General features: G+C 36.4%; 1 protein-coding gene across 7 annotated transcripts in view; it reads left to right on the forward strand.

Annotated features, from left to right (window-relative positions):
* The window catches only part of MLH1 (mutL homolog 1), a 67,545-nt gene that overhangs the window by 46,439 nt on the left and 7,971 nt on the right, over positions 1-13,135 (forward strand). For all 7 annotated transcript variants that reach the window (XM_026720597.2, XM_087918201.1, XM_087918202.1 and 4 more), the window contains 6 exons: positions 1,384-1,537; positions 1,970-2,313; positions 4,372-4,517; positions 10,560-10,668; positions 11,132-11,195; positions 12,374-12,535. In XM_026720597.2, the coding sequence (XP_026576382.1) occupies positions 1,384-1,537; positions 1,970-2,313; positions 4,372-4,517; positions 10,560-10,668; positions 11,132-11,195; positions 12,374-12,535 (979 nt within the window). The remainder of the gene's footprint in view (positions 1-1,383; positions 1,538-1,969; positions 2,314-4,371; positions 4,518-10,559; positions 10,669-11,131; positions 11,196-12,373; positions 12,536-13,135) is intronic.

A 13,135-nucleotide genomic window follows, 5' to 3' on the forward strand; every position in this document is an offset into this window, starting at 1 on the left:
ACTTTTGCCGTTGAAATTCAGTTTGGCAGGTAGAGGAGACTTATTTTTGCTTCCTAATAAGCAAAAAATGTAGGTTCTCAGGACTATGCTTGATATATGTATTTGACTGGATAAGGATTACTGAATGGAAATTAAATCTGCATAAGAAGAAAGTGCTTCTTTTTTGTTTGAATGTTCAAGAGTGTTGGTAAAAGTTGTTCTATCTTTATAAACAAATGTAATTAAGAATTTTTTTCTGGATCCTGACTTAAACTTGGAATTTCAGGTCCCAGCTATGACCTGAAACTCTTTGCCCAATTAGGATTGGTGGGCCAGCACTTTTTTCTTTTGGAACCTCACTAGTTGTTATGATGGTTCATGCTATGGGTATCTATTGCTTTGATTATTGTAAGGATTACAGATATGACTTTGGTTTTGAATACCATTTTGCAAATTTCATTGGTTCAAAATGTGTTAGCCAGGCTTCAGTTTTATCTATGGTCTGCCTGTCCATTTCAAAGCACAATTTAAAATTTATTGTTAATCTGTAAAATTATAAATTTGCTACTATATTGTGAATATTTCTGCCAGTTCTCTTATTCTCGGAAACTATGATTGCTACTACTTCTTATGAATAAATAATTCAAAAGATATTTTTTCTATGTGAACCTCCAGTTTCTTTTATGAGAAGTATACCACATTTAGCTCATGAAACAAAATATAAAAATATAAATCTAATAAACATTATTTGCATTTAGGGCAGGTCTTTAAATTAAACTTCAATGTCAAATATTGTGAACTACTTCTGTCTTTGCTTGTTTATTCTGCTTAATTGTCTTGTGTGTTCTTTTCTGATTTCCTTACGAAGAAAAGGCCTGGAAATAAACTACAGTAAATGAATGTTATAGTATTAATATTGTATCTGCATTTGTTTCAAAATGCACAGTAGGCTATGTATGTCAGCTATGAAATTCAGCTGCCACATATTTATTTTTAGAGAGTTAGAGGAGTTGAAAAGTTCAAGGTTATTCTGTGTGTGGTATTAAGAATCTCCAGTTGCAGTTAATTGGTTCTCGTGATTTATGAAGAGTAGAAGTGGGAAGAGAGAAGGTGGATTTTGTGTAACACGGGAAAAAGCTTTAACTTGGGAAATTGCTTCTGAACATGCCGGATCTGTTCCTAATAAATCAATTGGAGAGATAACGTCTCGGAGTGATTGATATCATGGATACTGTCTGGATGCTTGACAGGCTATATAGTAGATGTCTCTCAGTTGTGTGTTTAAAGGATTCCTATGATTTGTATAGTTCTGGTTTTGAAAAAACAGTTCTGGTTACAATGCAAATTTGTAATCAAGCACATCTTTGAACAACTTACACTTATTGTTCTCAAAATGTTTTATAGCCTTGAGATTGCACCTCAGAATGTGGATGTGAATGTGCATCCTACAAAGCATGAAGTTCATTTTCTCCATGAAGACAGCATCCTGGAGCATGTACAACAACATATAGAGAGCAAATTGTTAAGTTCCAATTCATCGAGGATGTATTTCACTCAAGTAAGTGGATTCTTTTATCCTCAAATGAGTAATATATGTTTTATTAATAATAATCCTATGAAAATCATTCCAAATTAATTATACTATGTTGTGTATGAGAAGCTAGGATGTTACCTAGTTTGGGTAATGAAATGTCTGCAAGAAAACAAGCAAGCTCAGAGACCACCAAGGACCCCTCATTTCAACCCTGAGCTAAATAACATTCTCCTTTATTGAGAGGGTTATAAAGAATCAGTATTGCATCTTTTGACAAATCATTGAAAATCTGTGGAATCACTGAAAAATTCAAGTACATTATCTTAATATACATTAATAGTTTTAATTGTGTGATATAAAGTTAAGAGAGGTTTCACGTAAGACAGAGGTTGGAAAAGGATTTTAATTTGTAGAAACATTAAAATACTCTTTCATCATTATTTTTCTGCAATGAAGACATTGTTACCAGCCATTGCCATCTCTTCCACTGAAGTTGTTAAATCAACAAAATCAGCTATTCAAGGAAGTGAGCAGGTTTATGCTCATCAGATGATCCGCACTGACTCACGGGACCAAAAATTGGATGCTTTTCTTCAACCAGTTATTAAAACTAAGAATGCAGAGCTTGTTGTGGCAGAACTAGAGGACAATAGCAAGATTCAAAGTTGCAAGACTACTGGAGTACAAGATGTTGAAATGGAAGAATGTGATGATTTGAGTGCAAGTATTTCAAGAACTGAAGAGACACTGAAAGGATCAGTGGAAAGCCAATCAATGCCTGTTGAGGCAGTATCTGAAAGGTAAGAGGGTTTTTTGGACAACGCTCTATTTCTTTTGAAAATTTGTTCTCTTTTCTAGTTACATTATCATCAGAATCTATATGCGATAGAAAAAAGATGAATCTTGGTCTAGATTCTTTTTAAAATTATTTAATATTTTGCCTGGGCTCTTTAGCATTATTTATTCTGATAAGTATGTTGTGACCTGCCCGCAGCTGACAGAGAGCTGGCAGCAGAGTTGGACAGCGAGGAGGTTGGGGAGGAAACTGGGCCAGTGCTGGAGTCTGAGGAGGGCTCAGATGAGGGCTCAGATGAGGGCTTTGCGTTAGAGGCAGAAATGGGGCCGGGGTAGGCTGGCAGTTATCAGCTGCCTTCAGGCTTGGACGACAGTGAGGCACAGAGCTTCTGGATCCAGTTCCCAGCCTGCCCATGCTGCCAAAAGGAAGGAACAATTTAGAACTCAGGATTGACGGAGTAAGGCCACAGGTGGATGATGAATGGCCCTCCCATAAGGATTAAAAGAGGAGCAAAAGGGGAGGGGGCTTTTATAGGAAACAATTTGTTTTTTTGTTCTACCTCGTGAAGATCTGCCTGTATAACCTAGAGACTCTGTGCCCAGCCCTTCCCTGTCAGCACTGCGTGTGGAAATATTTACCAGGCAGCTTTCCAAGGTAGATAAGATCTGAGCTAATAGTTATGCCTTGCAAGACTGTTTGCCAGGCCATTGGCTGAATGTGAATGCAATAAATTCACATTCATTTAATAAAGAGGTTTTGCTAGGACATAGGGTTTGCTTAGTGCTTGAGGGGGGGGGGGAGCCTAGAACAGAACAAACTATCCGATTTCTAGTATAATTTGTTTCTTAGGCCTCTACCCACTGATTTTCTAGTGAAGTAAATTCTCCATATACTCCCATAGAGTAAGCTTTACCTTGTAGAACAGGGGTGAATAATTAATTTTCCCAAGGGGCTGCATGAGAAACTGGAACTGTTGTGGAGGGCTGCCATTGCTGCCCCAGTGCCTTCCCATTGCTATGGTCGTTCAGGGACAGTCAAAACGCCAGATGTCATCCCTGTGCTATAAAATGCCCAGGTCTTTTTGTAGGAGGATGTATTAGGTCCATAGTTTGGTTTCATATATGCTATGCTGCTCATTTCTTTGCCCACCTATCCAGTACTAATGTAAAGTGTTGATATTAAGCATTAGTTGCTGAAATAGACAATTTAGATCATTTGGGAAATAGATTATTTTAGTGAACTTATTTTATTTAAATATTTTTGTATTTTATTTTTATTTATATTTGTGTTGTCAAAGTAGTATTGATTCCTGGCAACTGCCTGAACAAATCATTGAAGTTTTCTTGGCAAGATTTTTGAATTATTTGCCATTACCTTTTTCCTGGGACTGAGAGAGAGTGAATGGCCCAAGGTCATCCCACTGATTTGTGCCTAAGGAGCTATTAGAATGCTTGTTTCTAGCCTAGTGCCTTATCTACTACATCAAATTGGCTTTCTATTTTATATCTAATTATTGTAGTACTGTATTCCTGAGAGGAGGTACCATTCTACTTCATTTTGTAATATATGTTGTTCTATCATCCAGCCAACATTTTGTGTTTAATAATAATTTGAAAAGTAGATTGCCCCTGCCTAATTGGATGTAACTTAATTATGTTCTGCTTATCCTGCCATTGCTTCCTAAAAGCATATATTTTAGTTGTGTTGTACTTTTGTAGTAACTCTCATGCTTTTACAGTAAATAATGGCCCCTGTATGTTATTTTGATAAGTTGGGAAGATTGAAATATTCTTATTACCTAATTAAAATCCAGGTAGGAATTATTTTTTATAGCCTTAATTAAAATCCAGGTGCCACAAAAATGTTATTTATAGACTTAGGTTATAGTAACTTTTTAGTCTCTTCAGTGAAAGTTTAACTTTATATGGTTTCTTCCCTTTATAAATTTAATTGCTTATGGATATATTAACAGTATGTTGTATTTTTTAAATCAGCAGACACTATTTGTTTTCTTAAATGGGTTCTTTAAAAGAGATGTTTTTCAGTTAAATTTCTCTTGCAGAAAGAGACAGCGAACAGATCATGGTCTTGAAATGGAAAAAAATCCACAACAGGAAATGGCTGCTGCCTGCACTACAAGAAGAAGAATTATTAATTTAACCAGTATATTGACTCTTCAAAAAGATATTAATAGAAGGGCAAATGCAAGTAAGTTTATTTTTTTTTGCCACTAATTTTTTATACTGCCTGTAACCTTTTTCAGTAATTCAGCAGCAAGGGAGAACTCGTTTGCTTGTAGAGTACAGATGAAACTTGAAAAATTCGAATATTGTGCAAAAGTTCATTTATTTCAGTAATGCAACTTAAAAGGTCAACCTAATATATGAGATAGACTCATTACATGCAAAACAAGATAGTTCAAGCCGTGATTTGTCATAATTGAGATGATTATGGCTTACAGCTCATGAAAACCCCAATCCACAATCTCAGAAAATTAGAATATTGTGAACAGATTCAATATTCTAGGCTCAAAGTGTCCCACTCTAATCAGCTAATTAAACCATAACACCTGCAAATGGTTTCTGAGCCTTTAAATGGTCTCTCAGTTCAGTGGGAAGCACAATCATGGGAAAGACTGCTGACCTGACAGTTGTGCAGAAAACCATCACTGACACCCTCCATAAGGAGGGAAAGCCTCAAAAGGTAATTGCAAAAGAAGTTGGATGTTCCCCAAGTGCTGTATTGAAGCACATCAATAGTTATGTGGAAGGGAAAAGTGTGGAAGAAAAAGATCCACAAGGGGTGCCTGCAGCCTGGAGAGGATTGTCAGGAAAAGGCCATTCAAAAGTTTTGGGGACTTTCACAAGGAGTGGACTGAGGCTGGAGTCAGTGCATCAAGAGCCACCACACAGAGACAGATCCTGGACATGAACTTCCAATATCATATTCCTCTTGTCAAGCCGCTCCTGAACAATAAACAACATCAGAAGTGTCTTCTCTGGGCTAAAGAAAAACAGAACTGGTCTGTTGCTCAGTGGTCCAAAGTCCTCTTTCCTGATGAGAGAAACTTTTGCATCTCATTTGGAAACCAAGGACCCAAAGTCTGGAGGAAGAATGGAGAGGCACACACTGCAAGATGCTTGAAGTCCAATGTGAAGTTTCCACAGTCTGTGTTGATTGGGGAGCCACTTCATTTTCCAGCAGGACTTGGCACCTGCCCACACTGCCAAAAGCACCAGAACCTGGTTCAATGACCGTGGGATTACTGTGCTTGATTGGCCAGCAAACTCGCCTGACCTGAACCCCATAGAGAATCTAGGGGCACTGCCAGGAGAAAGATGAGAGATATGAGACCGAACAATGCAGAAGAGCTGGAGGCTGCTATTGAAGCATCCTGGTCTTCCAAAACACCTCAGCAGTGCCATGGGCTTCCATGCCACGCTGCATTGAGGCAGTAATTGCTGCAAAAGGGCCCTAAACCAAGTACTGAGTACATATTTATCTTATACTTTTCAGAGGTCTGATATTGTTCTATGTACAAGCCTTGCTTTATTGATTGCATGTAATATTCTAATTTTCTGAGATTGTGGATTTGGGTTTTTCATGGGCTGTAAGCCATAATCATCTCAATTATGATAAATCATGGCTTGAACTATCTTGCTTTGCATGTAATGAGTCTATCTCATATATTAGTTTCACCTTTTAAGTTGCATTACTGAAATAAATGAACTTTTGCACAATATTCTAATTTTTCGAGTTTCACCTGTATGTGTGAATGTACTAAGGTGGAAGAGATGAGAGCTGATAAAAATAAAATGTCTCAGAATGGTCAGCTTCCTCTTCCAAGGATGTCTGCTGAGGACAGTTGGTGGTTCCGAGGTTGGGGAAATCAGGAAATGAGAATAGGGCTATTATTTGAAAATTGGAGTCAGGTCAGAATATTATGGTAGCAGTGGAAAGAGGGAAATGTGGAAGACGGGAACACAAGACCATTGTCTTGTAACAGTTTCACATTCCAACTCCTTGATTTGAGCCCCAATGCCCAAACAGTTGTCCTATTCCCATCTCCATTTCTCAGACACTCACTTTCCCAACCAGCTGCTACTACAGAATGACAAGTATGTCTTCATCACAAGTTATTTTCCAAAATCCTTAAGAGAATTAACAAATTCATTATTTGTTTATAAATAATTATTATAAACTATTTTATTAAAACTACTATTTTTTTTCTAAAGACCTCACAAAGTTTGAATGCATGTTCAGATTGAAAGAACTGCAAAACATCACCCTAGAAAGCAAAATTTGATTCATATACTTGAGCTACTGATGAAGCAACAGGGTTTACTTTACTTTACTTTACTTTACTTTACTTTACTTTACTTTACTTTACTTTACTTTACTTTACTTTACTTTACTTTACTTTACTTTACTTTTACTTTTACTTTTACTTTTACTTTTACTTTTACTTTTACTTTACTTTACTTTATTGGCATTGCATCTCGTACAACGAAATCAAACACCATCTTCAGTGCACATCATGACCATGACTATGAAAGTAAACACAAACACACATCCTTTATCCTTCACACATTGAACTGGAAACCCCCGACACCACACCAACACTGCACTATAAAGCAGAAATCAAACGAGCTACTGCCCTGGGGTAGAAGCTGTTTTTCAGCCTATTTGTCCTTGTTTTTATTATTCTGTACCATCTGCCAGATGGTAATAGTTCAAAAAAAGGGTTCCCAGGATGAGATGGATCTTTGAGAATGTTTTGAACTTTCTTAAGGCAGCGGGAGCTATAAAGCTGTTCCAAAGAGGGGAGAGGGCAACCAATGATCTTCTGGGCAATGACATTAACCCTCTGGAGTGCTTTCCTATCTGCCACTGTGCAATTGGCAAACCATACAGAGATGCAGTATGTTAAAATGCTCTCTGGTGCAGCGGTAGAAGGTCACCAGCAGTTTTTCATTCAGTTGTTGTTTTCTGAGAATCTCAGGTAGAATAATCTCTGCTGGGCCCTTTTGACCAGGGCTGCAATGTGAGCACCCCAGGTCAGATCCTCTTTTTAGGGTAACACCCAGAAACTTAAAACTGTCCACTTGCTCCACTTGGTCTCCATTGATAAGCAAGGGCTAGATGTCTGATCTGTTCCTTCTATAATCCACTATAAACTCCTTGGTCTTATTGGTGTTGAGGACCAAGTTATTGTCTCCACACCATGAAAGCAACCAGTCCACTTCATCTCAGTAGGCAGACTCATTCCCCCTGGAGATAAGCCCCCCACTGTTGTATCATCTGCAAAATTAGCAATAGTATTACTAGCGTGAGTGGGAATGCAGTCATGCACATAAAGAGTATAGAGTAAGGGACTCAACACGCAACCCTGTGGTGTACCAGTATTAAGAATAAGGGCTGAAGAGGTATGATTACCTTATCTGACCCTCTGTGAGCGGCCAAACAGGAAATCCATAATCCAAAGGCAGATTGAATTAGAATTAGCGCCCCTCCCCCGCTGTTCTAGATGAGTCAGAGCAGTGTGAAGAGTGATGGCTATAGTGGCCTCTGTAAATCCATTTTTTTTCTGTATGCAAACATGTTTATCAAATATATGCGGAAGACTAGAAATGATGTGCCAGCAGACCAATTTCTCAAAACACTTCATGATGATAGGAGTGAATGCCACTGGTCTGTAATCGTTGAGGTTATTGATAGGGAACTTCTTTGGCAGCGGAACAATGATAGAAGCCTTCAAACAAGATGGAATAATGGACTGGGATAAAGACCGATTGAAGATCCTAGTATAGACTCCAGCCAACTGATTAGCACAGTCTTTAAGCACTAGGCCAGAGATACCGTCAGGACCGGCAGCCTTTGTAGTGTCCATAGCCCTCAGAATGCTCCTCACCTCCTGTTTCTCCACAATGAGGTGGGGGCTACAATTGGCTGGTAGTTGTGTTTTATCTGTCTCTGATGTCTCCACTTCAAAGCAAGCAAAGAAATGATTTGGTTCCTCTGCCAATGAAGCATCCCCCTCAGCAGGGATGACATTGGTCAGTAGATGGTTTGTAATTTGTTCAATCCCTCGCCACACCTGCCTCATGTTATTGCTATAAAAATTATCCTCAATCTTCCTCTTATAATCAGTCTTGGCCTTCCGAATACCTTTCTTCAGATTAGCTCTGGCAACACTGTATCTTGCCCCATCACTGGACCTAAAGGCCTTGGTCCTGTCACGCAAGAGGTGCTGGACTTCCTTGGTCATCCAGGATTTCTAATTGGGATAGATCCTAATACGTTTATCCACAGTGATAGTATCTGTGCAGTGTTTGATACAGCACAGAACAGTTGCAGTGTGCAACTCTAGGTCAGGGTGGTAAAAGATGTCCCAATTTGTGTTCTCAAAACAATCCTGAAGTTGTTGGGAAGCATCTTCTGGCCAAAATTTCACTGTCTTTATTATAGGCAGAGCCCATCTCCTAGGAGGGATGTATGCTGGTGCTAAAAGCAGTGACATATGGTCTGATTGTCCCAAATGTGGCAATTGTATAACCTTAGACCCATGTTTGATGTTGGTATATACTTTGTCCAATACGTTTGCTCCTCTGGTAGAACATTTAACATGCTGATAGAATTTAGGGAGCACTGCTTTTAAATCAGCTTGATTAAAGTCCCCCGCTATGATATGCACAGCAACAGGATACTTATTCTGCTGATTACTAACAATGTTTACAAGAATCCCAAAGCTATAGTAGTATTGGCATTAGATGGGACATAGACTGCAGTAATCAAAACCACGCTGAATTCCCACAGAAGATATATGGGTCTACATTTAAGAGTTATATACTCCAGATCCATGGAGCAATGGCTGTCTACAGTCTTTGTATTGATACACCAGCTTTTGTTCACATAAAGGCTTAAACCTCCCCCTTTGATCTTGCCAGAATCTCTACTCCTGTCCTGCCAGTGAGCTACGTAGCCTTCCAGCTCAACAGCTGCACCTGGAATGAGTGAATGAAGCCAAGTTTCTATGATTAGCAAAATACAGCAGTTCTTGATGAATTTAGTCTTTGCAATTTGTAGCCTTAATTCATCCATTTTGTTAGTCAGAGATTTTGCATTGGTAAGAAATATACTTGGAATTGAAGGCTTGTGTGGAAACTTACTGAGCCTAAAGAAAACCCCAGCATGGCATCTTCTCTTCCTCTTCCTGTTCTTCTTTCTCCGCCTCTTCCTCCTTTCTACAGGGATAGTGATCCATGGCTCCCCCAGGGGCCTAGCTGCCTCCTTCGGTATGTTATGAGAATGTATAAAATCGTCCGTAATAGCCTTTTCACTTTTCAGTCCAATTTGCAACAAGGCTTGCCAACTATAGATGCTCCTTGCCGCACAGGATTCAATCAAGGAAAGGATCCAAAACACACATAGAATCATACACACCATATACTGAAAGAAGGAGCAGTTAGCCACAGCATCCATGTGCGTAGCCATCTTGAAAACCTTTAATAGAATAAAATAAAGTTGTGTATTTCTGAGAAGTATAGGAAGAGCTTAATTCAGAAACTAGATTGCAGTTATTTTGATGTTAGTGTTAAAACAATCTCATGATATACTTTTACATACAATTTATTACCAATTTTGTAATAAATTTTTGAATACTAAAAAATTTAACTTAGAAGAATCAATTAGAATTCTGTAAATATTTTGAAGGAAATAAAAATAGCTTATACATTCTTCATATAAGTAGATTCTTCTTAGCTCTAAGTTTGTATGTTTCAGAACAGAATATTCATATGATAGAAATAACTCAAGCTTGACTGGCATTTACTTGATTACTAACATTATATCTAGATATACAATTACTAGTGATTTATTATTTTGTCCTTCATATTTTTTTGCTAGCTAATACATTAACGTTGTGAAGTATTTTGAAAAATCTGGATTGGATTTTAAAAGTTTATATTGTTTGATTTGAGTTGAATTTAGAAATGGATTTAAATATTTGTTAATCTTCAGATTTTTGGCAACAAAATTCTTATTTAAGTAATATATTTACTTTTAAACAAACTTCTAAAATTTGGGGTCGGTTTTACTAATGGGACAATTAAAATGGTTCTTGGTTTTATATAGTTTTAAAAGTAACTAAAGTAGATTAGGATAAATTGCAAAATCCATAGTGATTTTAAAGGTCTATATTATTATTAATTTTGTACGATATCCTAAACGTAAATAAACTTGTTATTTCAGGTCTTCAAGAGATGCTTCGTGATCATTCCTTTGTTGGATGTGTTAGTCCTCAATGGGCACTTGTTCAGTATCAGACAAAACTTTATCTTCTGAATACCACAAAACTCAGGTGGTAGACTGATGCATTGTTATTTTTGTCAAAACAGAATTAGTTGAAATAGGAAATGAATCTTAAATAAATGTTCTGGACTGCAGCTTAGTTTTTGCATTTTGTTCGTAGTCTAGAAGATGGGAGAGAGCATGGTCCAATTTAAGAACAACATGTGATTTGTGATAGAATATACCAGTCTTTGGAGCAATTTGCTGATGATAATGATATTTTGAAATAATTTATAATCAGCACTCGAAGGACGTTTTCATTCATTTTGTCTGAATGCTTCAATATTCTGCTAAAATAAGTTGATTGATTTTATGTATTGTTGATTTTATATATTGCTGACTATTTGATTGTCACTTCTAATTCATAAATTAGAATATAATTTGTAATTAATAATTTCATGGTAAAGCTTAATGCTAAATATACAAGAGAATGTGCATTTAAGAAACTGATTTTTGTTTTCTTTTGATTCAAGTCAAGAAATGTTCTATCAGATCCTTATTTATGACTTTGGAAACTTTGGAGTTTTAAGATTATCAGTAAGTATACTTTAGGGGTAGAATTTAAATTTGATACTTTACTAATCTTCTAAAGATAGTAGTTCTTTTTATACATTTTAGGCTAGCATATAAGACATGTATGGAAGACCAATGTAGTTTCCTTATGCTTCGTTAATATTTACATGGTTTCTTAATATTTACATGTTTTTAAATCCATGCATATGTTCTGTTGTCTGTCCCAACTTATCTGTAGTTATCTGTTCCATCCTTGTAGAAGTTGTTATTCAGAGAAACCCACGTGACTCAGATATACATATGGGAGATGTAAGACCCAAATTATTTAATACTCATAATACAGAGACATGTTTGGTTCACAATTCAAAGGTTTATTAAAGAAAATAACTGTTTGCAAATGAACCTTCAAGTCCCTTCCAAAGTAGATTGGGTTCAAGAAGAGCAAGATCTAATAGTCAAACAAATCATTTTATACATTCTACACAATGCACGCCACGCCTAAGAAGATCTCCCCACTCCCCTTATTATCTTTAAGTCATACTATAAGGTAAAGGATCGTCTTGACTTTTTCTTTCTAGGCACCAGATATCTTAACTTGTTTACTTGTACTTTACCTTGGGTGGATGTCCCTATCTTATGTGCCTGTTTTATTGCCAGAGGCCTTGCCTGGGCGGATGTTCCTATTTTTTCAGAAGCCTGCAACTATCCAGCACATTTTGTTTAACTGAACATACTTTGTGGTTAGGATACAGCAACAAAGACAACACAGCTTAATAATGCACTTACTATTTCTAATTCTATAATAAAAGAGTAGCTTAATATTTCCTTCACATATATTTTTGTAGAACATTCTGATATTAAGAGCCAAAGTGTGGTTTAATTATCAAATTTGTTTTTATAATTTATTTTTTATATAATTATTATGTGTTTTGATTACTATTTATATATTTAGCTGTGTAGTCTCTGGACCTGTTCAGGATTGATAAATTGTATTCCCAATTTAATTGTGGAAGTGTGTTACAGCAGCCTTCCACAGTATTTAACACACCCTCCACCTGGGAAGGTGACAATAATTTTCATATCCCATCTTTATATATAATTCATATAAAGAAATGTTCTCAGACTGACAGTCTTTTGGATGCCTCTAGACAGTATATTATTTTCATAAATAATAATGTTTTGTGTTACTTCTGTGCATATAGGAAGCAGCTCCTCTCTTTGATCTGGCTATGTTGGCCTTGGAGAATGCTGAAAGTGGTTGGACAGAAGAAGATGGTCCAAAAGAAAGCCTTGCTGAATATATTGTTGACTTCCTATCAAAGAAGAGTGAAATGCTAAAAGACTATTTCTCCCTTGAAATTGATGTACTACTATAGCATTTGACTTCTAAACAATAAATTCATGATTATACCCAATTATTTACATTAATAATTCCAGTACATGTAGTCTTGCCCAATGATGACAATTGGAATTGGCAGTTTTGTTGTTAAACAAAGTGATTGCAAAATGAAAATACAGCTGTGCTTATGATCTTAGTTCAGCTTTGCTTTACCAACCTTGTAAATGCAAGGATTGGTTACAAGGATATTTTTTTTATGATCATCATAACTATAAGTTGCAAAACAAGGACGATCTGTATGAGATTTTATATATATATTTTATATATAATTTATATATAATTTTATTTATATATATATATATAAATAAATAAAATTATTCACCCAGTGAGTGGCCTGCTACCAATATTCAGTACTGGTAGTAGTAGTGCTGAAATTTAGTTATTTAGTTAGGAAATTGTTGGCCTACAAGTTATGAGTTAACCTGTTGAAACTATGCATATCTATAGTGGGCCTTCTCTCTTCGAAAGAGAATCTAAAAGCAAGATAATATCTTTAGTAACACCATCAAAATAAATCTAAAACTGTAATATAATAGAAATATGTTCATAATCTGGCATTTTAATT

The sequence above is a fragment of the Pseudonaja textilis genome, chromosome Z (genome assembly GCF_049901715.1).
Source record: "Pseudonaja textilis isolate UNSWEBS1 chromosome Z, rPseTex1.2, whole genome shotgun sequence".
NCBI lineage: Eukaryota > Metazoa > Chordata > Lepidosauria > Squamata > Elapidae > Pseudonaja > Pseudonaja textilis.